Source organism: Ornithodoros turicata, chromosome 8, assembly GCF_037126465.1.
Source record: "Ornithodoros turicata isolate Travis chromosome 8, ASM3712646v1, whole genome shotgun sequence".
NCBI classification, from domain to species: domain Eukaryota; kingdom Metazoa; phylum Arthropoda; class Arachnida; order Ixodida; family Argasidae; genus Ornithodoros; species Ornithodoros turicata.
In genome coordinates, this window is record NC_088208.1 from 10,302,870 (window position 1) to 10,329,865 (window position 26,996).

Sequence of the window (26,996 nt, forward strand, 5' to 3'; positions counted from 1 at the left end):
GCACCATGACGAAATCTTCTCTCTCTCCCTTTTTTTTTTTCTCGAGGCCAGCAACAGGGGATACATGGCATTCGTCTGTTCACCGTTTATGACCGATATATGAGTCGCATGTCTGTGATTAAACATGCAATACTAGAGGCCGAAGAAAGCGAAGGTGTCAAAAAGCAGAAGCATGGCAGAAGAAAGGCCAGCTGCCTTCGGTAGTTGAAGCCCAGACAGGAAGGAAGAAGAAGTAAAAGCAAAGGGTTCCGTGGCGGAACTACTCTCTCCTGCTACTGAAAATGACGAATATCAGCGGTGCATCACCAACTCACTTCAAATATCTATCCCAGCTGACACTGGACCAAGGCATGATGGTGTCCTGGAACGCTATCGCCAAATCCATCGTGCATTTTCTAGCAAGGCGACCCACACCAGGTAGGCCCTTCTCGCCATTGTCCTTGACGACAACAGCAGTACGATAATACCACCTACAACATGACCTCCAGAGCCCCTTTTAACTCGCTGACTATAGTACTATGTACTGTACGTTTCCTTTTCGTTTGCATGCAGCGAATACTGCCTAAGTCGTGTTAGCACCTATCACGCCAAGGTCTATGCTACCGCGAATGCTACATGCGCATCTATTGAGCCATGCTAATGTTGTCATGTTGTTGAAAGTATATGGATAATTTTTGTTCACGGTGTTACCGTAATCCTCGCTAAATTTCGACACGAAACAGGCACAGGCGTGTTCTCAAATTTATCTAGGGTGTGAGTCATTTTAAAGGCCTGTAGCGATCCACTAATTTACGGCGAATTGAGGTTTGTGAAATTTTTAATACATGGGAGTTTATGCGAGATGCAACATAATCGCTTCCCACTGCACGCACGGGAGCGATATCTGAGTCAAAATGATATCAATCTCTACAGTAACAGTCTAGGAATTGATTGCAATCAGCGAGTTCGACAAACGTATACTGCATTTTTTTTTCAGATCCCTGCGCATAAAAATAACGGCTTTGGGGTTTGCTACCATGTTCTGCACGCTGGCGCCGATTACATCACTTCATTAGAGCGCAGGAGAAAAGCAAACAAAGAAAACAATTTTTCGACGGTGCTGCCACTTCGCAAGAACCGAACGTAACTAGATAGCATGAGTCCGCCTTAGAGGGACGGTCTCGCACCTCCTGCCCCTCTCATAAAGTGTGCCATTCGATCGCCCTTTGTTGAAAATAGAATACTGCGAATTTACCCGACAAAACACGCCACAGTTATTAAATAACCGAATTAAATTGATAAAGATTGCAGAGCATGCCGCGATCTGTGTTCGCAACAATAAGAACGGCCACGTCGCCCTGCGGGAAAGTCCGTGATAGGATACAGAAATCGTGTGCTTTTGCGCGCGCTAGTGCATCGGCGTGAGCAGATGGCTTTCAGGAGTTACTGGGCACAGCGGCAACTCTCGTACATTTTCTTTCAGTTCTGAGGTGAAAAACGCACATTCTAAGAAGTGGCAAGCATGGTGGTTTAGAACAACCATGTTAATCCTCAGAGACAAGTTAAAAGTCGCAGGACAATCCCACCCACAATCACAAATTTGAAGTCGCTGGCCATCGGCGCGCGCGGTCGCATTACAGCTCCGACCAAAAATGTATTACGCGCGCTTCCTTTACACTCCCCGTTGTACGCTGATCATGCTTCGAAATGAAGTGTCGCTGACGACGTACATGGAGAAGGAGTGCGTGTTTATTTAAAAACCGCATTAAATACTCGCGGAAAGAGAACATATGACTTAGCTTCCACGTATCCGATTATGCGCCACATTATCTCAGATCCCACAGTCAATGCTCGGACTACATTCTCCGCTCGCGGAGGCATATGCCTAAGTGTCCCCATTTCGAGAGCAAAGGGGATGACTCAACCCAAGGTGTTTCTGCAAGTTCCAATTACCATGGCAACGACGACGCACCCGCAGGCCGACGTCATACGTGACGTATGCATGAGAGAAGCGCAGGTTTCGTCGCCTGCTATTACGGCACGTTTCGACAAATTCCTCGAAAACGACCTGGTTATTCCGAATGAAACTTTGGCCGTTGTATGTGTACAGAACTCGTGTAGCTAGTTTTGGCTAAGTTTCGGAATCGCCCCGGCTGTACGAGACCGTCCCTTTAAGGCGTACAGGACAAAGAAGACACAGAACACGCACTCACATCCAACTGACGTTTTAATTCCAATGTACTGCCCAGTTGAACAGACCGCGCATCTTATACATACTAACAGGACTTAAGAAGGACACATTACTTTTGCGTGAACGCGACGAAGTCGCTGCTGATTCATTTATCTGTTGTTCAACAACTTCCCCATGACCGTATCTATTGATCTATAGAACTTATTCTTCAAAGAGAGGGCAGCAGCCACACACCGAAACATGTACGTTCGTTGAGAGTGACCGGCGAACTAACCTGTAGGTATATTTCATGCTCCCTGAGTCTATTCCTTATATATTGACCAGTTTAGCCAATATACGGGCTGCCGCATGATACCTCGAGACAGTTAACAACCCCTATGCAGCAAAGCCGAAATAGGTTAACAAGGCCTATTGAGCATTCCGCTCTGTCCTGGAAGCAATTCACTCTTCCTCTCACCGACGCCAGTTTGTGGTCAGACGTGAACACAACCTTGATTTCATGCTTAGCTCCTAGATTTATTTCCATGCTTAGTTTCATACTTAGCTGCTAGGCCCCGTGTACGCACTGCATAAGAGCCACCTTTTGCGAGCGTGTGGTGTCCGTTTCCACAATACCACGCCCCTGGGCACCCTCCAAACACTCTCGCTAGGTTGGCATGGATATGTCCAGGGGATGAAGGCGAAGGATTACTTACAGAGCCAAAATAAGTAGAAATACACTGAAAATGTCAACAAACTTGGCTGGTTGGGAGTTACTATGCATGATAAACGAGTGCAACGAAAGACACAGAGACGGCACATGAGCACACACGCACTAAGAATTGACGTTTTAATTCCAACGCAACGCCACTTCTATAACAATGTCATGGAACTGTGCACGAGATCTTTACCTGCTACTTCTTGCCTTGCAGAGTTCTACATGGAAGGAAAGTTTTCTACGCAATTGGGAAAACTAGTGCGACTTTTTCAAATGGTATGCGAATAAGCTCCTGATACATCAACTTCTTTGCATGGTAGATTTTATGATAATGTGATAGCAATTATGAAGTGATTGTGTTCGATATGATACAATGACCAAAGTACGGTCTTCAATGAAGCATGTACAGTCCACGGCCGCGTTAAAATAAATAGTTTAGCACCACTTCTTAGGCTGCCTCGGGTCATGTGATGCAATAAAGTTCGCTGTCATTCACGTATTCGATAGACGCAGTTTTTCGTGCCGCAGTCAGCTAACAGTCATAGGCGGTACTTGTAGATCGCTTAGTATACAAACCCTAAAGAGAGTTGTTGCTGCTGTTCAAAATGGCGGAAGACGACATGTCATATTTTTGTAGGTAAATTCGTGGTGGCTGTTGGTGAAGGAGTACTGTTTTCAATGTATTAAAAGGAAATATGGAAATATTACACTTTTTTTTTATTTTGTGTTTCAATCCAAGTTCATCAACAGAATCGCGAACTCCTTTTCCGCAGTATCAGTTAATTGGATCTTGAGATTGTGTGTCTACGTGTGTCTGGTTGTCCACGCGAAGCTGAAAGTATTTGGCGAGATTATCGGCTTATTTCGATCCGCAGGCACATTCCTATCAGCCATTCGTATATGGAGTGAGCGTCGCCATGTTTACGTACGGGGCTTTGCTGCTTGGTATCGGGATGCTGTACCTTCTGCGGCAAAGATGTCACTGGAGTGGGGCGGAATGCACAGTCGACGTAACACCAGCATATGTTGCTCGCTTCTGGACTTACGTAAAACTACAAGTACTCTGTATTGCTTGCTGCGGGTTAGTCACCATTTATCACGTGTTCCTTTATCCAGCATATAGATGAGCCACGAAAACAGAGCGAGAAGGAGCAAAGTCGTCTCACGTGGAATACATTTCTTTCTGCCATTGAAATCGGTACAGTTGCAGTATGAGCGCCATTACCGAAGCAGTGCACAAGATGGAGAGTAGAACTGACGGTTTGCGATGTTTTCGCTGCGGCAATTTAAACCATGATGCGCAAAATTCAAAAACGAAAACTGCAGTGCTTGTGGTGAGGATGGTGCCCATCCTCGCCGCCAGTTGAGATGACCCAAGACATGCTAGTAACACGAATGATAAGGTATTTAATGAAACATAGGAGCAGACAGAGATGAACGGAAGTAGCTGCTTCCGAGGAAAACTGGAAGCAAAAAAACAGAACTACGTGCACCCACGCTCCTCCTCTTATTCGCTACTACGATACGGCCATCATGTTGATGACTGCAAGGGTGCCCTTGTAACAGCGTCTCGCGATTGATTTTTGGCGCTATTGCATTGCCTACGGTCTCTACACTCGATACTCCGCTGACTGACAGCAACAATGTTGGATCCAGCTGCACGTTAACGTTTAGTGCGGAAGCGATGTTTACAGGGTGTAGACTGCACGATGCCACTGTCACCATCCGCCAGGAAGGAAAGAAACTGTGGTTGGGTGCAAAGCTACCGTCTACGGTGATGTAATTGTCCTGGTGACGCTGTGTTTTCTGGTCGATAGGCTACGAGTCAGCTGCCGCAGTAAATTGTCGCGTCGTCTGGATAACGCCGGTTGCCAGTGAGCAATTATTTTGACCCCTGGCGGCATATACCACCTTGTTGGTGCCCTCTCCAGAGCTTCGCTTCTCCACATTCCTTTCGTTCCAGCATCATATGCAGTGTGTCTTGTAGTTAGGTCGTATAGCATAAGATAATAAGTAAAATGTTGTACACTGCTTGGAGTCACAAAAAGGCACGTTTGGAATCAGGTCACTGACGAAGCAGGTTTACCATGCGGTATTCTGAAATGTCCAGGCTGTGACGGAACGACCCCCAACGGCGATGTCGCACAACATACTATACTAACACCCTCTCCGAAGGGAGGGACTGCTAGTGACTGCTCTCCCTAGCGGACGACGTTGAGTATGCGATGATAATCTCTACCGACAGGTGGCGCTGCGTTGCCGTACTTCAGAGTTAAGGCGGAGTACTTCAGAGTACTTCAAAGACTTGAATGGTATTGTTACTTCGTGCGCGACATCGCCGATAGGGGACTGCTCGGCCACGGGCTGGAGATTTTAGACTACAGTGTCCCAAACAGTACTACGATGACGACATTGATAAGTACCGTGCTAATACTTTTTTACGTGTTGTGCTGGACTAGCAACGTGTACCACCATACTGCGAGTAAGATTATCTGGGCATAAACTGAATTTATCTCGATGTCATCAGGCCCCTCAGTGGGTTATCGCGCGTAGTAATGCAAAGGCTAACGCGTGCTTTACTTAACTAAGGATAAGTAAAGTAAAAGCGAACGCGTGCGTATGAGCAGGAGAAATATGCCTTCGGAGGCGCGTTACCAGCGGCAAAACTATAGTTGGTTTCACCGTCAAATATAAAGTACTACCAACGCGAAAGGAGGAATAGTGTTCAAAGACCACTTCGCCTGCCACTTGACGACATTTTACTGCTGGGTTCTTTTTCATTGGGGATAATTTGCGTCCGGTCTATCATATTAAATGACAACAGTAATGAAAAAGAAAGTTGATGTTAAGCCTGTAAGAACTGTATGAGTAACCGTTAGAAATGTGTCCGCCGCTGGGATCTGTATGCGGAGCGACTCCGAGTTCCATTGTCTGATTTATTTATTTTACAGCATGTGGATGCTGGCCCTCTACAGTGCCACCGAGAGCCTTCAGGTCGGCATGAAAGCGATGGACACTGCGGAAGACAACATTCAGCATGACCTACGGGTCTTTTTTGAAGAAATGGCTCATGTGGGTTCTGCATATTTAATCGCTTATGTTTCGCTGTATAATTTTCATAATGTGGCATATCTATTCTTCTGAGACATGATTGGAAAATCTACCCTCATCTCATTCAATTAGTATAATCGAAACAGTAGTACACATAGTACAATCACTCCAAGTTTATTAGCTTTTACACCTGTTCAAAGGGCACCAGCAAGATAGCCATTTGTCACAGAAAGCAACGAGCTACAGAAATGCGCGACCAACCAGTCGCTAAGCTAATAAGCTAGAAGGCTAGTAGTATACGGTCGTGGTCAGTTGCCTGCAATCCCCGCCAGTGCTCCGTCACCGTCTCGTCTGAACCGACTTAACATTCGAATTTTTTCCAGCGCGCGATGGATGGCGCGTGGACGTAGGGCTGCCCGTGGGCTTACCCTCGCACACTTTTCAGCCTGGGCCGACATCTTTCAGAATTTTTTCATGGCGCAGTTGGTGGCACGTGAGCGGTTTACATTCAAGTATAGACATGCAAAGGAGAGTCATACATAAAAGTACAAATGGAAATATATTAATTGTAATGGTGCTGGAAATTGTACTGCCAGTCTGTTAACCGGAAAAATCCAGCCGAAAGAAACCTTAACGATCTAAAACAAAAGAAACACAAGACAATACAATTGACTTGATTGACAGGTATGATGCAATAGCATTGAAGAGGTATCACACAGAAAGGATGAAACACAATATTTTTATTAACGGCAATCATATACACACAAGTTTTCAATGAATCAGAATGAAAATAGAATAGCACATTTAATCAAAGAAGATATTTCTAATCAATGTCATTACAAAGAAAATTACAAGTTTTATTATAAAAAGCTAAAGATTCCTATACGTGAGCACCATGAAGCCATGCGTGTGTTATCTCTTTCTACTATCATTCTCTGGGCTTGGTGTGCACCCTCCTTTTGTCAGACTGACAACGACTACTCTCCAAAAGCCGTTAAGCACTGTGCTTTTGGTGCCCCGAAAAGCATGATCTTCGGCTATTTTTTCCATTGGGATATCTCCTCGATATCTGTCAATTATCATGAACTTGAGTAAATTCGGCATGCTCTACACATTGGTGGGGTAAAAAAGTGTTCTTTACTTGACAAATTTCGGAGTTCAGTTCTCAAATATTAACATAATTAAAATTACCTTACGTTACATTTACATCAGGAGGTGGCAAAGACCTTGTAAGAACAAATGCCGTTGACCGCATGATTCTAGGTGGCGTAGTTTTTATTATAATTCAACTTCTCAGACACCGTTTACAACCTGATATATTCGTCAGTGACATAACTGATTGCTTATTCAATTGCTTATAGAATTACTTCTGTGCGCGACGTCATAGCGATTCTGCGGCACTTCCGCCTTGTTTGTGGGGAAAAATCGCGTGATCATCGCGACAGTGTCGTGGAACATGTAAGGCCTCATCGCTCTGTACTATGGCAGTGACGTGGCATGACAGTGACGTGGACAGGCTCTTGTCACAAATTTGACGTCAACTGTATGTCACGTCGACAATCTGAGATAGCTTTAGGTCAGTTAGTTTGGGTTTGTTAGGTGTTTCCAGTCGTTATTAAAGGCATGCCATAAGGTGGTGTAGCTGATGGATGTGCTCTGCGGTACACAAGGGCCAAATATGCAGTACACACCATGCGGTTTCCTGGACCCCTTTGCCCACCAGCCACGTCGTCTTCTCCATGAGTAGGCGCACGTGCGCCTTCTTGTTTACAAAACTGAAGTGGGTCTATACAATTCAATATCTCCACATTGTTTATTCAATATGTTTTCATTCATTCATTCATTTCTCTAACGCGTGCAACTGCAAGCAGAAAGCAACTTGCACACCAACCCTATTTGTCACGAATCCAAGAATGTAAGCCGCTTATAAATGAACAATTTCAAGAAATCCCTGTGTGTTCCTTGCGCACAGGTTGCATTCTGCGAGATTACTGTCATGACGAGGGCAGAATTATCCTCGACGTTTCATTTTCGCTGACTTGACACCTCGTGGGCAATACGCCGAGAGACGAGAACTTTGCAACACCGTGAAACGTATTCTTTATAATGACGAACTTCCAATGGTTCACATGTCTCTGGTTCTGGTTAACTAACCTATGTCGTCTCTTCGTTTGCATTCCCAGAAAGTTAACTACCTGGCCGGCGACAGAGTGATTCCCACCTTGAGCACAGTGTATGAACAACTTCGGGACGGAAGTAAGTGGGAACTACGTCTTCTTCCTGCGTGTGTGTTTGAGAGTCAGCTGGTCTCGTACAGGTGGAATGGCCCGTACTGTACTCAAAATACTAATCGAACGAGGCAATATTTCAAGCAGAGCATTCCTGTTCGAAGGTCGTCGCTTCCAACCAAGTAGGTTACACATCCTCTGTCTTCAATCACTGAATCTACCACCATCTGCTCTACCCACAGCACTTGAAGCCATCTTAGATGACCTGGTGAGTGATCTTAGGATTGCTGTTCGTTCATGTTGTTCAGCCTTGGGATAGTTCAGAGACGGGGAATATGATCCACGATGCATTATACTTGTAGGTGCGTTCGCAGCTTTTGAGAATTGTTGTATGTACACGACAAAATGTTCACAAGGATAATTCCATCTGTGAGGAGATCCTGATCGCCAAATTCATTTTGCATTTCTATTGTTCACGTGTGTGGTACAGAATATTTCGCGATAAAAGCGCCTGTTGTTATAGACACTTTATTAATTTTTAAACAACTATTGCGGATGCGATGTCAATAAGGAAGAGATGCGAAAGTAATAGAGCTCTCCCTGTTTGTAAACAAAGGTCTTCATAGTGCCCGACAGCACTCCAAGCTTGGTAGAGTTGAACTATGCTCGATACTAGAGGCAAACAACATCACGCCCGGAAGCAACGGTCATGATGGGATTACAATGATACCTGCATGCGAGCGACGCGACCTTCGGTCCTACTTTTTCCTCAATGGTAGGCAGCGCCGTTCATGGGACCCCACTCTTCCCTTTCGATTCGTTTTGGTTTCAGTCTTTCCACCAACACCGTGATGAAGTTTCTCGGATAGGATCAATAGACGCTGTCAATACTTTTTTTTTAAGGTGTTGCTATTAAAAATTTCAGTCTGAGATTTTCCCCACATTGATTACACAGTTTTGGTCAGATATTCAGAATTTTTTTTCTTCTTTTCTATTCAGGCGAAGAAGACAGATGGCTCAGTATTGGACCTAGCCAAGAAGTACCTTGAGCACCCAGCACACGACCTCGATTTTGAAGTGAGCTTGTCCGTCCGAATTCTGATATGCTCTTACGGTAACACAGTGCTGACCACTCAACTATTGTGACTTCCAAATTGTTTGGTCTAATTTTAGTAGGTGAAGGTGTGAAATATGGCACCTCGTTTAGCGACAGTAGTCTACAGGCTAAACATAATCGAAGAGTAGCAACGAATTCTCGGGTGAAACTCGTCAAATATAGTCGACTGAAACGAGATCGCGTCAAGCAAATTATATCTACGAGACTGAAAATACAGGAGCTGATAATCCAGCGAAACTGTAAACTCTGTACATTGTGGACTGTGGGTACTTCTCATTACATCGATAATGAACACAGTGTTTGCGCGAAGCCAGCAACCTCCAATTCCACTGTATTAGGGTAGTAATACAAGGGTATTCCAAGGGTGACTGAAACTTTTGCTCGAGAAAATTCACCGTGGAAGTGTAAATTTCGGTTACACTTTGTACACGCGGTCTTTCTAACACTTACGGTGGACAAATTGCAACTATTCTTGGGTCGGCGGCACGTGAAGTAGTGTACATGCAGTAGCGCTAGCTATCCTGGCAGCGAGCAGTGTGTCTGAAGCTGTGGAGCAGCGGTGCATCATCAAGTTCCCCGTAAAAGGGATCGTTAAACCAGCTGATATTTTGGAAATCTTACAAGTTGTGGGAACCTCTGTTCGCCACGACCGGAACCCCAGACTCGCTCGCATCAACCGCGCATGGGAAGAACCACAAAAAGGAGGTTTACTCACAACAGACCTGATTTATTCCCTGCCATGTTGCAGGCCACGCTCCCAAAGAACACACACCTCTCCAGCATCAAACCCACCCCCTTAAATACCGGCGTACCAGTACAGCCAGCGCCCCTACTGGGGCTACAATGTCGGGTAACCACTAGCGCCCCCCACATCTCCCCCTCCTCAAGTTCGTTACACAAAAGTTCAGAGGTCCTCGTCGGAGGGAAATTCCATGAGCAATTCTTCCTCGAAAATCGGAGGCGGTGCACCGGGTGGTTCAGGTGGCTGGCGAAGCGTCTCACGCAGGAGCTCGCGGAGCGCCTCGGGCCGCATGCGACGAAGAATGCTTATAGCCGCCTCTGGGTTGATAGCGCTAGAGGAGGACTCCGCCGCCCGTGTTCGATGCAGATGTCCCCGCTGGTGAGTGGCCCGGTGAATTTCAGGAACACGGCAAAGCGGGCACAGCACTCGTTGTTCTTCGGCCGAGAGGGGCAAAAGTGGGTCCGAGGGATGCCTCTCAGCCATGGTCAGTCCACGGAACGGCGGCAGAGCAGTGGCCGGGTCTGATGTCCGAAGGGGGCGATGCTGAGAAGACCACCTGGAGTGGCTAGCCCACGAGACGGGATAACCATTATGGACGACAGTCCATGTCGAAGCCGATCTCATCCGGGGTCGAGGAACCGCAGCGGGAGGAACCGGGGACCGGGAGCGGGAATATCCAGGCGGCCTTGATGGACGAACCGTCCTCCCTGGTCCTCGTCGACTAGAGACTGGAAGAAACGAAAATAGGCAGTAGTGAAAGGGAAGCCCCCCACCACGAGCGCTGGGTCAGCACTCTCTCCTACGTACGAGCGAAGGACCGCGTAACGGAAGTTCGAAAAAAATCGCACTGGACCGTGAGCACCTGGATGTGGTGACCGAAACCCAGTACTGACAGATACATACCGGTTGAAACCCGGATGGTCCCCATCAGCAGGTTGGGGCCTGCAGTACCCTCCCTACAATGACTAACCTTTGCGCAAAACAATGGTGTCGGATACTCGGGGAAACGGCGACATCCAGGAACCGAGACATTGCCTTAAACCAGTTGAAAGCCGGCTTCTTCCCAAGCGTACCAGGGCGTCACATGAAACCGTAACACGTCTGGGCTATCTCTTGTAAATCCTAAGAGATAAGCGTACTCCAGGTTGCGGGCGGTGTCAAATTCGTCCGAGATACCGTTGCGCCGGGTACAGCGCAACGTCACCTTATCAGCCTGATATCCGCGTAATCCAAGAATGCGGTATATCAGGAAACAACAGCGTGCAAGATCATGTCTAGAGCGGCGAACCGCCTAACATCAAGACGCGCTGCCCCTAGCGTGCCATGCATGGTTACACCGCTATCGGGTTAGAATTGTCAGGCTACGGCCTGCAGGTTCCAGAGTGTGACAATTATGCGGATGAGGGCACTGCCAAAGTACCTCAAACCTCGTCAACGGCCCTGCAAGGTCCGGATGGCTGTCCGCTGGTGTCCGCGGACGGGGAGCGAGCAGAGTGCGTCGGGTACCGAACACATCAAAGATTGCAACAGTAGGTCTACAAACAATTCAAACCTAACAATTTCCAAAAACAAGCCAAAGCCTAATTAGGTAAAAAGCCGGAAGAAACCCAACGTACCGTGGCTCCCATGCTGATGACCGAACGAGAGGGCTCCGGAATACTGGGCGTAACCCGTACATTCTGCCAACACGAGCAACGAGGCTAGTGAAAACACTAGAATTTGGATAAGATAACGGGGCGACTCCGCTGCACCAAGCAGGATGAGCCAACTGCCCCCCCCCCCACGAGACAACAGCACAAGGCTGCTTCCGTCTCGAAAAGACTGAAAATACAAAAAAGCAACGGAAAATACGACCAGCGGTGACTCTAGTGCACCGTGCAAAATTAGCACACCGCTACGGAAGCAAGAGCGCGAAGCTCCTTCCCGCTTCCAAAAAAAGAGCTAAATCACAAAATTACAAACAGGCACTCATACTCGTATTAGCAGAAAACGGGGAAGGCCCCACGTTGGGCGCCAAATTGTGGGAACCTCTGTTCGCCACGACCGGAACCCCAGACTCGCTCGCATCAACCGCGCATGGGAAGAACCACAAAAAGGAGGTTTACTCACAACAGACCTGATTTATTCCCTGCCATGTTGCAGGCCACGCTCCCAAAGAACACACACCTCTCCAGCATCAAACCCACCCCCTTAAATACCGGCGTACCAGTACAGCCAGCGCCCCTACTGGGGCTACAATGTCGGGTAACCACTAGCGCCCCCCACAAAGTACAGTATGGGGAACAAACTGTGGTGCAGACAGTTTGGCGAAGGACGGAATGTAGTGACGAATGAAGCACCTGGATACGTTTCGTTCAACTGCAGTCACGCCGAAGAACACCGCAGGCATTGAGAGAGCCATCAACGATAACCGGCAGCTAACAGTTCAGGACACTGTAGCCCAGCGTAATATTAGTGCCGGTAGCGTGGAGACAATCATTCACGTGTACTTACTGCTTCACTAAGTCTCTGAAAGATGGGCTGCCCGACACCTCACTTGAGGCCAGAAGGGAGCGCGCATGAGAGTTTCTGAGTACCTGCTTAACTGGTGTCAAACCAGCTGGTGTCAATTCGAGGGGAACGAATTCTTGCTGCATTGAATGGCGATATAAGGCTTCCCCGCCACCAAAGAAGAGGAAAATGTAACAGTCTTCTGGAAAGCCCATGCCAGCCTTCTGGGACGTGCGGGGTTCCACAGCTGTCGACTTCTTGGAGCGACGGGCCACGATAAATTACCAGTACTCCTCCACGCTGATAAAGGGCACCGTGCGAAACATAATTCGCAATGAAAGTCCTGGGCTGTTGGCCGGAAGGATCATCGCCTCCAAGACAACGCCCGGCCTCACACGGCGAGTTTGACGGTAGCAATCCTGGACGTAATACGATGGGATGTTTTGCGCCATGCCTCTAACAACCCAGATTTAGCACAAAGCGATAGCCATTTATTTAGGACCTTTAGGGGCACCTTGGAGGACAGACCTTATACACAGATGTAGCCCACCGGAAAGATGTCCTGCAGTGTCTACGACAGCAGTCCACTTGTTCCTACGCCAAAGATATCCAACAGTTGCTACAGCGATTACATCGGTGTTATTGATGTACGCCGTGGGTATTTTGAAAACTGACTTTGCTAGACTTTGCTTTGCGGCTAGGTTTCGGTCTCCACGACGGTGTCTGTCTCCTGTTCCTTCTCAACCCTTCCGAAATGAGTTCATGATCACTGGCACCACGACGTCGTTCAATGGCCCTTGCAATCCACTTCGCTATCTCTGCATGCCCGTCGATGTGTCCCCCTTTGGTGTACCCCTTGCTTTCCGTCTATCATTCATTTTGCCAATTTTCTCGAAAATGTCCCTTTAACGACTAGACTAAGGCTCCAGGTTTTAGGTCCCACAGGGACCAACGTAGGAACAGTCCCCTGATGTATAACAGGCACCGACACCTCGGGACACTTTTGACAATATATACGCACGAGGCAATACTGTAATGAGCGTGAAAGTTGTATTGCTTCTGTGTGTATTGTTTCGTTTCTGGTCTGGTGTGGATCTATCAACACCAATTGTTTTAAAATTGTATGATTCGTACAGATATCCAAAGTGTACACTACAGCAACCGAAGAAATCTCAATACTTAAGTCAGCACAAAGGAAAAGTAAGTATATGCAAGAAAGTATTGTACGCAACCACGCTACGACGTGATTTGCCAGTGAAAGTCATAGTACTCCTGCCGCCAATTGTTTTCTTTGATTGAATTCGCATATGACTTTTGCAAGTTTTAACGCTGTACCAGTTGCATGCTTTATTTTTCGCCTAACTGCTCTATGACCTACACAGTAAATCGAAAAGCACCTTTTGGGTGCGGTAAAAAAGGGAGTCAGTTATAGGAGAAGGGGCGTAAACTGATTTACACCCCTTGTCCTATAATTGACTCCCTTTCCTACACCCCACTGTTGCAAACAGTTATTTTCAGAAGGTGTATTCTGCGAAACACGTTTACAAAAGGTGCTTTCTACACAGAACACCTATGTGAAAAGTGTATTACATGCCAATCACCTTTTTTGACACTGCCTCAAACACCATTTAAGGGAGATGTATTGCAGCTTTTATGCCCTTCAAACAGACGTAATGGAATGCTATAAAGCATGTCATGCACCTCCACATTCCAGGTTTACATGCCGACACTCTAAACCCAGTGACGGATAGGTGCCGTCTGATCAGATGACTTCAAGAGGCACGCGGTGCCTGCGAAAGCTGAACGAGCCCTGTGCCCCCTGAAACAACTGGTACGACATCCCGCTAACGCCAGGAGCCACAGTGTACCGGACGTATTGAAGGGTTAATTGTACTCACCAACACGCGAGACATTGTGCCTCCCGAGTTCACTAATAGCAAAATGACCACCAGGCTACGCACAAATAAAGAAAAAGGAAAGAAGAAAATGCTCCAAGGACATCGAACATGAAACACCAAATTTTATTGGCTTCCACATACCTTTAAATTGCATCCAGTACATCATCGTTTGCCGAATGGAAAGCATACACTGTTCACTAATTCCAACACACACATATGGAGCACACGTTGCACGGACACACAACCCATCCGATGCACCACACAGTCCTCAGAACGTCGAACGCAAAATCCTCAAAACTTTGAACAGGTGGCACTGCAAAGCTCAATCAAGATCATCCTTAGTGACGAACATGACAGTCCCTCAAACGAAATGGCCGACGAACAATTGTCCAAGAAAGTGGCACCAGACACGCTTCGATGTGAGAAGCAGTTGCAGTTTTGCACATGTATGTGTGACCGTTGAGATAGGAAACAATAACCTGTAAAGAAACCGAAGTGAATATCACGCTGGCATTGTTCCAACGTGAATGCTGGAATTGTACATCACTTTGTAACTCATGTCATTGCAACTGATACAGTCCCACTGTCACCTATAACGAAAGGATACAACTAACCTCGCTTGTTTAACGTACATCGTCGCTTCACCGATGTAGCCCATGGAGGAAGGAAACACAAGGAGCGGCCTCTCCGACAGTTTTCCATCGGGACGAGCGTAGCCGGCCTAGCCGGCTCCGCAATGCATTCTGGGATGCTCCTGTCTACCACGTGACCGCTCACGTGACCCTCCAGACCATGGAGGAAGGAAACACAGGAGCGGCCGTTTCGAACAGATTTCCGTGGGACCCCTCTGGCGGTCGCTCCTGTCAAAACCGCCATTACTTCCTGTCCACCACGTGATCCTCTCTAAAGTTTCGATTTAGCAACGCTTTGTTGCTCGTGCTCCTTTCTGTGCTTTTATGCCTTTCCAAAGTCATTTACTCTTAAAATGTGAGCACCATTGCGGAAACAACGTTTTGTTAACGTGTTCTTACCGCGGTTGCGGCTGCCGTTCAACAGAAATCAGCTCTGTCACTGGAATAACATTTCATTGGTAAGTACGTACTGGATCGGTTGTTTCGTACTCTTGTCTGTGAGAGTCATCTTGAATCGTTCCCTTACAAACGGACGCTGTGCTACAGCTTAAGATTCATTTGATTTCCTCCATTGTTGTACCAGTTTGATTACTCGCATGCTTTACCACTTCAGCAACAAACACACTAAACGTGGCCACATCTTCACACAAAGGTCGCTGCCACGAATGATGTTTCTGGTCCTACGTGCTTGTCCTGCTGACCGTGACCGGTATTGCAGTAGAAGGGTAAACCGAGCAAACTTCCGAACACACACAAATAAAACTGGACGCGCGGCGTTCATCACAATGAAGATATCTGAACCGCAAGACAATCACGACTCCCGTCGTCTGCTTTGGCAGCTGGCCTGCGCATGCTCTTGGGGTCACGTGAGCGGTCACATGGTAGACAGGAGCATCCCAGAATTCAGTGCGAAGCTGGCACGCCCGTCTCAATGGCAAAAAGTTGGAAGGGCCGCTCCTGTGTTTCCTTCCTCCATGCTCCAGACGGCACGGCACCACCAGAGCAGACAACGCGAGCTGGTCACAGTTCAGAGTGCAGTATTACGTTGTACGCGTGCTTGCAGTTCATTTCTGTATGCTCGGATGTTTACTTTTCTATTAGAAGACCAGTCACAGTGTGCAGAATGCAAAAGCAGTGCGCGGGACCGGAAACATCACGTGTGTCAGCGGTGACTTTCAACGTACGTGCGTTTCCTGATTAAGTGGTAAAGAATGTCGTACTCAGAACACTATTAGTCAGATTTGTACAGCAACAGGGGATATGAAATGAATCCAGAGCACAGTGTCAGGCCCGAAAGGAACAATTCAAGATAACTCGAACACACACAGGCGACTAAAACAACTGACCGTGTACTTACGGACAAAAGGTGTTCCCGTGACAGAGCTGCTTCCAGTTCAACGAGAGCCGCAGGACGGACAGGAACCACCACATTACCATACGTCGTTTGTACGATGGCGCTCGCATTTTCAAAATAAATTACTTTCGAAAAGCAAATTCACACAGAGAGCAGCGCGAGAAACAAAGCCTTGCAAAACCGAAATTTTAGAGGGGATCACTTGGTGGACAGGACGTAATGGCGATTTTGACTTGAGCGACCTCTAGAGGGTAGCTACGCTAGTCTGGACCGAAAAGCCGCTCCTTGTGTTTCCTTCCTCCATGATGTAGCCGATCCTCTCTTGCCGACACTTGCAATACGTCTATCGTCTCCAACAGAATCTACTTCGATGGTTAAACACGACTAAAACGTAGGCGTCGTAGGATGCTTCACAGCTAGGCTGACTTACCTTAAGCAAACATTACACGTGTACTTAAAAAGCAAGGTTGTCATCCTTGTCAAAGGCGAGGTTGTAGCGCAGACAAGGGCAAAAAAAACGGGAAAGAATACACTGTGGAGGAATACGCCGTGCCACGTCACTCCTCACCGGCGGAGCGCAGAGCAACGTAGTACGCGCTCCAACGAAGGCACAGGCACTATTCAACAAGCACACGAGTACGGGGTTCAGGAGGCGCACATATTATCCAGCGGGCACAAAGACGTTTCATACCGACGTGACGGCTCTGTACCTGCTGAAATTTGGCGATGGGGATCGCTGTGCTTGCTATTGGATAACCGTTACGGCTGTTTCCAGACGGTTACGGCTGTGTACCGGCTGCACTTTCTCAGGAAACTTCTTTAACCGGCACGTGTCCGTCAAAGGATTTAGAGTGTATACAAGGGGCAGAAGAGCCTTGGTGTTGTACTCACAGCACTCTTCCAAAAAGAACTCACCTGGCTTATCGTAAGGCTAAAAATTTGAGAGGGGAATGTAAGCTGTTGGATACAGGAACATGTTTATTTCTCCAGCAAAGTTGTCGCTCAAATAATTAAGTTACTCACACGCTTTTCTTCCAAAATATGCCACGGTTTCACGCCACGGGACTTCCTTGTTCACAACTTGCTACGCATTATTGCCTTCGGAAATTGTCAAATTGTCTGCTGTTCTGAAGTTTACTGGTATCATGCTGGTGTTGGGGGAAATGTCAACAGGACAAATGGTAGAAAGGTTGGACATGTGATGCATGAAATAGGGAGGGAAACTATGCCTTGATGTGTCTATTTGTTCCTCCCGTCCCATCGCAACTATTTCCAGATACCACAGGAAAGCGTAAAGCAATCCAACAAATGTGTCGGAGTCCATATGAGATTGTCATCTTCAAACACCATTTTAGATATCTTCATTGCTTTAAGGGTGGAAAATGAACAAAATGGGTGTAAAAATATAAATACAGCCTTCTGAAAACACCCGTAGGTAGAAGTGGGTGTAGTTCCTCTACACCTCTTGCAACATCCTTTTTACACCTTTTCATAACATTTTTGGAATCAAAAAGGGTGTTTATGTGCTAAAACACCCCTCTTTTATGAAAAATGGTGTTTTTTGATCTACTGTGTATACGCGAGTGCTAAATGCCGTATCGTCTTAACCTTCATACCGTAATGCCGGCCTTCAACCGTTTCTGATGCTACTTCCAAGCGCTGTGTCTCACTCCATACCGACGTGTCTTTAAGCTTCTTGATACCAGGTTGTCTTCGCTCGCATTACCCTCACTACTCAGGATGGAATACCTTGCTAATCTACGCCGTCATACGTACACTATGACATCAGAATGAAACCGTAGATCTGTAATACGTAGCGATCCCAACACTTACATCTTGGAAGACAAAAATATTCATTAAAGTTGTTGTTTATTGTTGGATTCGTTGACATTTCGGAACCTCGATCTGTATCAATGTTAGCCTACTTAGCAAATATATGTTGATGTCACGAAGCAGTTTTTGCTTCGTACAAAACTGGTGTAGGAGAGATAGCGATAGCAAATCACAAGTTCAGATAGATCTATTACTCTAAATCACATCGATATCGCTTCCAAGTTAATGTATTGGTGAAGAGAGGATATATACTTTTGGGTCTGGGCGCAGCTGTGTGGGAGAATATTCACGAAGTCATCGAGGACATTGAAGGACTCTGTAGAAAGTACACTCAAGACACAAATGATGTAAGTGCAGTGACCTATCAATTTTTCCAAATACTAAAGTCGATATGAAAAGTACCGAAAGTGCACACGTGTAATTATCTGTTGGAGCTGTACGTTGGAGCTGTAAACGTTGAAAAACGTTTGCGATACCACGCCGTGCCTATTCACCTTTGAGTGTAAACTTTACAACATTGCAATAACAAACGCAACGAAAAAACATTTATGCGACTGATGCACGCTAAAAACGTCCAGCAAATAGTCCCAGCGTAGTAGTAAGAATAGATAACTGCATGTGAGTACTACTCTTCTGGGGAGGGCTCTTCACAGCCGATGCTTTGAAATATGTCTTCCGCATTTGTTTCCTTTTCTTCCCTTTTTGTTTCATTTTTTGCGCTACCTGTAGAATCTACCAGATACGCCTTAACGGTTGGGCAAACGGAATTTCATTCATATGGGATCAATCTGCGAAACCTATAAAATGACAATCATGCAGGCAAGCTGGTGGACAAGATCCGCGATAAACAACAACAGGGCATATAGCGTAACGCAACAGGAGCTCGTATTTCGTACAGTTATGCGCTGTTGTTTTTGCGTCCAAGCTCATGGCGATTTCGGATTATGCATTTCGGGCACTTTTTTCTTGCTCTGAGAGCGAGCTGTAAGTTTGGATGATGCCAAAGGACCAAGAGACACGATGTTCGGGTAATCAAGCATGGAGCAGTTCTCACCCTTCGAGTACGGTTTGTTTGGCTCCTGCTCTTAGAGTCTGACCCAGAACTGGCATGAAAAAGGAGCACGCATTACTCAGTGCCCCTGTGGAAAGAGCGCCTTATGAACTCAGGTGCTTCCGCTCAGGTGCCTCCGCGTGGGTCGCTCTCCTGCGGGAAACGAACCGAGCAGGACCGTTCTCGCTGCTCTATAGACCTCTCCCTGTTTGTAAACAAACGAAGTCATAGTGTCCGGCAGCGCCACCAATTTGTTGTAGTTGAACTACGCTCGAAGCTAGAGGTAAACACGGTCGCGCCCGAAAGCCACGGTCTTGAGGAGATTACGACGGTCCCTGAAAGGGATGCGACCTTCGGTCTTACTTTTCTTTCAATAGGAGGCAGCGAACAAGTGCTCATTCGTGAAACCCAGCCCTCGCCTTCCGATTTGTTTCGGTTTCAGTCTGCATACCTACGTCATGACGACGTTTCTCGACTATAGATGTCTACTGAGGTATATCACCCAAAATCGCCATCAGGCTTCGTCGACATGAACCACTGTTTTGCCTTCATTCATATGTCGTGTCAGTGTGTCTACTGTTTGCTATTGCCATCACCCTGTTCGTTATCCAGAAGATACGGCAGCATTTCACGATCTCGTTATCTCTAGTTTCAGCGTGGCATCACATGCGTTCGCACAACACTTTCCTGTTATGTTTATTGAAATTTCAAATCTTATGTCAAATAATGAGGCGCTGTCGTAAGAACATTCTTATGTTTGACCCTACGACCTGGTCATCAAACTTATTGTATCTGATAACAGACTCTCGGGCTCATAGGAAGTTTCAATGTCCTGCATTCGGAAGGCAGTGTCCTGGATTTCAAGAGCATGAAACTCTTCAGGTATTTTGCTGGCATTCTTAGCACTGTTTGCTACATATACATGCGCTTTCTGGCTTTCCAGTAATCTACTTCTGATGGGCTCCTACATTGCTGTAGCGTGCGTGGAAGCAGGCATGATTCTTGGTTTCCTTTTAGGAGCGTTCAACTACAAGGAGGTCGTACCGCCGAATAAACGTAATGCCATGTCTAACATGGGAGGGACTGTGTTACACAGGTATCTACTACAGTTTATCGATTATCGGAGTTATCAGCTACTAGTGGACAGTCTGTATGCCAGGACTTTTAAAAATCTTAATCAGAAGAAAAAGAGTCATGGAAATGCAGATGGAATGGCATAAGAAGCCAGGGTAGAAGGGGCACACTAAACCAGTGTGTCTCGTCCACAGTCAGATATTGATTTTTTTTATTTTCATTTTTGTAGTTCTTTGCGGATTGAGTAGCGAGCGCAAGTTGGCACGGTTTAGATTGCTTTTGCTATACTGTGCATAGTTTTTGTTGGGTCTGCGGTTATCAGTAGATGACTTCATATTTCTGTAAAAAAAAAGTGAGGTTGGCTTGACAATTTTCAGAGTTCCATTGAAAAAAATCCCTCAATTAAAAATTGTCCAAAGCCTTCCTAAACGGCAGCAAAAGTTTTCAGAGGGAAATTTCAGAAAGTCCCACAGTCGTCCGCCCGAGTGCAACGCCAGTTAGAATTTTTAAACAGTTTAGGTGAAACACCTTGCATAAATATTGGTATGCTGTACCTGGAAATAATGTGAGCGAAATCCCCCCTGCAAAATAAACTACTGAACGTTCAGTTCTCTCATGTTCATACTAAACGTTATTTGACTATAAAATGCACAGTCGTGCGCGGGAAACTGCCTATACCGAACTTAGACTGACATAACGTCAATAATAACGTCACATAATGCAAATACCAAATTTGGACTAACCTAATAATAAACTAACTAACGTGGTGTTCAAGGAGGGGAACCCGAGACAATGATGAAGAGACGACACAACAAATTCTGTGTTTTGTTGTATCGTTCAAATTTGTTGTGTCGTCTCTTCATCCCTGTCTCGCGTTCCCTTCCTTGATCATGCACCAGCGTGTCAGCGCTTTGTCTCTTCTAACGTGGTGTTCCGTCGTGTCTGCCCTGCTAAGCCTTACGGCTGCTAAAATTAGGCTTTCGTTCGCTGAAACGACTTGGACAGACATCGAAAACCCGTCAAGCTGGGTTGTTAAGTAGTGACGCCGTGTTTTAAAACACGGCATGTACCATGTTACGAACCAATCGAGCAATCTCCTTGATTTTCCTTGCTTCGAGAACGCGAACTGCCAGACTGGGGATTTCGCAGTCGGTAATATCGAGGTCCAATATAACAGTTCAATATGACTCGTCTTCTGCTTGCTCATTTTTCAGGGTGGAAGAGTTGTAGGACGCAAACGAGGAGAACAGGCTAAAACGACGTTGGCGGGACGGCTATAGATTCGCAGCTCAAGCTCGATTGGACACGCAGCTTTGCTTACGTATAATAAAAGTAAATGGCTTCCGCTAGAGTACGGAAGTAATCCGTCTGTGCTTTATTATGTACAAGTAAACCTGCCTGTCAAATACACAGTCGCGAGCATCCAGACATCCCGCCTACGTTGTTGCTAACCTGATATCTTCGTCGTTTTGTAGCAGTTATTTTGTCACCACGCGGACGTACCCACTCTCCCTTTACAATCCGTTGATTGATTTTTCAGGAACATCGGTGCAGTCTGGTTCGTCTGCTGTGCGTTAAGCGGCCTCGTATCTGTGTGCTTCCTGATGGCCTCTTTACTGGAAACCTATATCTGCTCTCCATTTCGGAGGAATGATTATGCATCCTTAGATTTGGTACTGTACACGATTTGTGTTCAACATGCTTACGAACAAAGCGATTGCTGTTTAAGCGCGTTACTTCGTAACTTCTTTAGTCCTCGGTAGTTAGCCTTACCTTATACCCTCGCAGTAATACACGTAGACCCACAAATGACGCCTCGTACTGCTGTCCAATCCCGCAGACGTGAAAACACCAACGCTATAAGACTCCCTGAGCTGATGCGGTACACACGGATGCGCTCACTCTTTGAGGGAAGAACGGGAATTTTTCGGATTAAATGCAACTCAGTTGTTCTCCATGCAGATACACGCATGTTTCCAAGGAGAAACGATGAGGAGGGTGGGGAAGAACGAGTTCACGGACGCGAGAGTGGCTACGACATGGCTGGGTTACCCCATTTATTTGCAAGGCGAATAGAAACGAGCTTGGGAGCCCAAGTGACTTGTCGGGGCGGTCTGAGTCGAGTAGACAGCCGAGGAGGCGACGGTGGGGGAAGAGTAGTTGGAGTAGTGAGCGGACAGCTTGCCGTGGAGGGTGAGTCGTAGAGTAGCTCCACGGAGAGCTCTGAGAAATCGTTGCGCAAGGTTTTCCACAAAAGAGACGACGTACCCGCTATGGCTGTAACGCAGGCTACACGCCGGCCACGACCGTCTAGAAAGGGCGCTCTACACAAGAGTTGCTCTCTTAGTGCTTCTGATAAAAAGACGTTAAAATCGCATTTCCTTCATGCCTCCTTTAATGGAACAATGAAGTCGTATGATATCACGTCGCGTAAAGACCTTACCAAATAATTATAATCGCGATTGATCCCAAGCAACACAACATCTTGGACCACGGTTGTACTAGTATTGGGCCAGTATTAATATTGCTGCAGCATTGAACCAAGTTGTTTTACTGCTTGGGGTTTTACGTTGCCGCGGTTATGTCGGCGAGCGCTGAAACGGAACATGGACAAGGTCACATGATCTCAAACTGACATTTCCCGTGACATGTGAGCAGGCCGAGATTGTGATTTTGTCACAAGCGAGCGCTTAGGTAGCTAGGAGCTGGCGCGAGGGTACCGCGTCTTGCACGCACGAGGGTAGTTACAAAAGGGCGTGTGCTGACCACTCCTGTGGATTTGAGGGTGCTCCGCGATGAGCTTGGGTCGCCTGACTCGAAGTGTGGCTCACGCAGACTGTGCATTTTACATGACTACAGCACAGTGATTTATCCAGAACCCCCTACACCCCCTAACTCCCCAAATGTTCAGTGATACCTCTTAACGTTTTCGCTAGCGTACCCCCTACGGGGGGTGCCCTTACGATTTCAGCTTGAGACACATGTCGGTAACGACATGCTAAGCTGTAATGACGCAACTATATTAATGACCCCACCCCTCCAATTTTTCCAACACGCCTCCGTACTCGTGATTCTGAATAAACCACTGCTGCTGCAGACCGGTATAAGTCTCCAAGGTAAGGTCGCTCAAGAGCACTGATTTTTTAGGACACCTCCGGAAATGGAATTGATAAGACACCGTTCAGCAAACTATCATGTGGAACGGATTTGTTATTTTCAACTTTCTCCTTCCAGGCAGCTGAGTATGTCTTCGTTATGCCAGCGAAAGCCTATTTGTCTAGACTTCAGCCGAGTTCCATTCTTCAGTAAGTGCCTATACGTGCTCTTTATCCCCAAAAGGAGAGGGTTCCCGATAATTGAGTTTGCATATTTCCACAACAGGAAATGCAACAGCAAGAGGTCATATGCTAGCATGATCAACGTCTCATTTTACCCTCTCGAGAGACTGGTGAGTACCGCACATTTTCTTATTCTGTTAAGTAACTTCGATTCTTTGGCGATGTCTTAAACAGAATGTGGAGGACCATCGTGCCCGATTGGTGGAAAACGATCAAGGTGTCTACCTTCCTGGCCTTCTCAATCAACAAACACTGAAATCGGCGGAACAAAAGGCGGAGGCACTTGTAAAGGCACTGGACGCGGATTCCACGCTTTCCTCTCACGTATGCAATCCCTATGTTGTGATCGTGTCGTATTATTGAGACAGCTTGCTGCGCTTTGCTCTGACTCTAGATGAAAGTTGCTGCGAAGAGGTACCCGGAATTTAATGTAAGTATTTCGGACTTATAGACGTTCATGACTGAGAGTATTTTATAGCCCAAAGTTTTCGAAGCGAACGCCGCTCATCGCAGCAGCGTCCGTAGGTTATGCTCAGACCATGCTACATTGTCGCTTGAAAGCGCACTATGAATCGCGAACATGAGGGCCACAGGTACTAAACCACAATACCTTTGTGGAGAGGATAGATATAGAGGTCAAATACGCAGGTGAACCTGCGCGTTCACGGCTAACGGTATTCTCTTCCCATGTATACCGGACCTAGGGACTCGTATACTCCAGAAATGTAATCTATGCTCTCTGAAAGTACCATGGCAGCTACATTTTCAGCGCCGAAGATAATCAGTCTCGTAGAATGATTAGGTTGTCGTGTGTTTGGCGTCTGCTTGTAAAACTTATTTTTGCACAGGAACTGTCGTTGCACCAGTTCAAAACATATTTGACAGCGAATTCAACCGGCTCAGGGAAAAGAGATGCTGACACCAGGAGTAGAACCTGGGTCTCCTGGGCGTTTGAGGCTTACGTGTCTGTGTCGTGCACAATAGATGATTTCAGAAACTCCCAGTACTTGTTGCGTGCGCTTTCCGTCCTTATAGAATACTCGAATCAATTGTCCTCAACGTTTTGTTTTCGCTGACTTTGACTCCGCGTGTACAATCGACCGAAATAGAAGGAATCGAAATTCCTTCTTTACTCCCAGTAAGTCCCCATCGTTCAAAGCGGCGCTAAGCTTCTTGACATTTCTTAAGTCCTCTATTGCGTCCTCTATTGCTCTCTGTAGTTGTCGTTGTTTACAGCTTTGAGAGCGTCAGAATATCGGCGTACGACAACCTGTCAGCCTGTTTTAAAGCGTGGAGCGTTTCTGAAGCGATAGCTTTATGGTGCCAACCACGACGTCCGTCCGTCCGTAGCTTTATCAGGCTGCGCGACACCATTCTGGCGCTGTCACAACATCTGATGGCTTAAACTGTGTAACTACCATACCCTCTATGAATCGCCCTCAAAGTTAACGCATCTTATCGTGTTCGACACAATGCTGGAAGATGCGGCCTTTATGTGTGTGTGTGTAAGTCCTCCCACTGTACAGCTTTAGTTGGATCAGGGTTTCCTTTGTCAACATCGAAAGTTCCGAGGGCGCTCAAAAAGGCGCGAGTAGTGTGGGAGTGGAGAAGAGCACATGGTCTCCCGTAGAGTCACGGGAATGTAATTTGGAAGATATGCGTGCACAGAAACAATCTCGTAAAGTCTACGTCCGCATCGACGAGGCACTGAGGAATATCCGGAGTGTCTTGAGAGAAACAACACCAGATCACCAGTGTCGTGTGTCAGCGGCACGAATTCATTTCACTGAGGGGCTCTTGAAAGCTGTAATAGAACCCTGATTCGAAAAGTTCTAGCCTGCCCGTGTGCCAGGGTATTACATGAGTTCACGACATTTTTTTATCCCGAAGAATAGGGCAGAAAGCGACGACGAAAGACGTGGACAGGACGGCTAATAGAATAAAATTGTGATCTTACCATTATCTGAGTTTCTCAATGTAACTGAGTAAGCTTTATCGCATCCCGTGTTCCCAGATCTTCGCGAGGCGCCTTCTGAAAGCACTGCGCCTTGCAAATAGGAACAAGGAGAGTGTCGAGGTTGACGTGGAACGGGTGAGTCTTAGAGAAGAGCGTTGCTCATTTTGGGTGTTAGACGAGCGGTCAGACAAGTTTCGTACAAAAAGTGCTATATGTAATTGGCCTCAAAAACTGACTTTTCCAAAAACTGGGCACAGAGAAATTTGGAAATGGATTTTGTGTCTTTAGGTTCGCAGCCTTTGCCCCAGAGGGTAAGCTATAAAGGTCGAGCGCCCACTGTCAGACATGCTGCACTCACGTGCTTGCGCACATCGGACCTCGCGGCTAACCTGTAGACGTCAGCAATGTGCCACTGCACATATCAATGTGTGCCAGGTCAGGATTCAATGCTGGCTTCAACCCTCTGTTTCTTCTGATAAATATTTCTTTCTTGGGTGAACTGATTCGACATTTCGAGACAGGCAGCACGTTAAACATCGTTTTGCAAAGTACAAGGACTGCTGAAATTCCTAACGGAGCTCCAGCTTCAACAGTGCGGTACTTTCGCTCCGCCTTAGAGTTCGACGCGGTTCTCGCCGAAACATGCACGCAACTACACAACTGATATTTCGAATGCATTACTCGTACTGTTGACCAGTGATGAGAAACCTGATGTGGGATGTTTGTCATTGAGCCCAATAAGCCACAAATATCCTGGAGACGTCCAAAATATGTCACAGACGTCTAAGACGTCGAGACATCCTGTGCACGTACGGTGGACATTCGTGATCTAATCCAAACTATGTCGCACATGTCACAACTGTACTAATGTTCCATGGACGTCACATGGACGTCCAGTCTGTCTCCGCAAAATATTTTAGTTGTTGGGGATATTCAATTCTGTATATCCTATGTACGTCCCAAAGAGAATATCTGGGGTACATCGAGAACTGGATAATCTGCGGTGACCGCATCACGAACAAAAAAGTACGTGCCAAACAGGGGCTGAATGACGTTTCTCGGAAACAAAGGGCGTTCCTGTGCAAGATTGCAAGATTTCGCTCCTTCCAAAACTGACCGTCTATGTTACATTGACCATTTATTGCGAAAGAGGCAGAGATGCGGAATTCTGTGGCACTCTCAAATTTGACTTTCGTTGAACATACTGAGTGTCTCAGACCAAGAGCAATAAGAAATACAGGCGTTACCTTGTTTCAGTGTTAATATACCACGCAACTCCTCACTTGACTGTTGTTTTTGTGCATAATTGGATTATACATAGACAGCTCACCCTCCGTTTTGTTTCGAAGGCGAGCAGTACCCTC

General features: G+C 46.6%; 1 protein-coding gene across 1 annotated transcript; it reads left to right on the forward strand.

Annotated features, from left to right (window-relative positions):
* Positions 1-238: 238 nt before the first annotated feature.
* Positions 239-26,027, forward strand: LOC135367495 (uncharacterized). The gene is made up of 19 exons (XM_064600797.1): positions 239-417; positions 3,082-3,143; positions 3,743-3,948; positions 5,819-5,939; positions 8,102-8,174; positions 8,236-8,328; positions 8,389-8,414; positions 9,146-9,223; positions 13,632-13,695; positions 18,483-18,559; positions 20,066-20,145; positions 20,207-20,359; positions 21,878-22,010; positions 23,572-23,642; positions 23,719-23,785; positions 23,850-23,999; positions 24,070-24,105; positions 25,690-25,828; positions 25,921-26,027. The coding sequence occupies exons 1-19, from the start codon at positions 282-284 to the stop codon at positions 26,025-26,027; spliced, it is 1,872 nt and encodes a 623-aa protein (XP_064456867.1). The 5' UTR covers positions 239-281.
* Positions 26,028-26,996: the final 969 nt, after the last annotated feature.

Bases quoted from the DNA above. Each gene is read 5' to 3' on its own strand.
- LOC135367495 (XM_064600797.1), top strand. From the start codon at position 282: ATGACGAATATCAGCGGTGCATCACCAACTCACTTCAAATATCTATCC. The intron at 418-3,081 runs GTAGGCCCTTCT...CTTGCCTTGCAG, and splicing joins AGCAAGGCGACCCACACCAG to AGTTCTACATGGAAGGAAAG. The intron at 23,786-23,849 runs GTGAGTACCGCA...TGTCTTAAACAG, and splicing joins TTTACCCTCTCGAGAGACTG to AATGTGGAGGACCATCGTGC.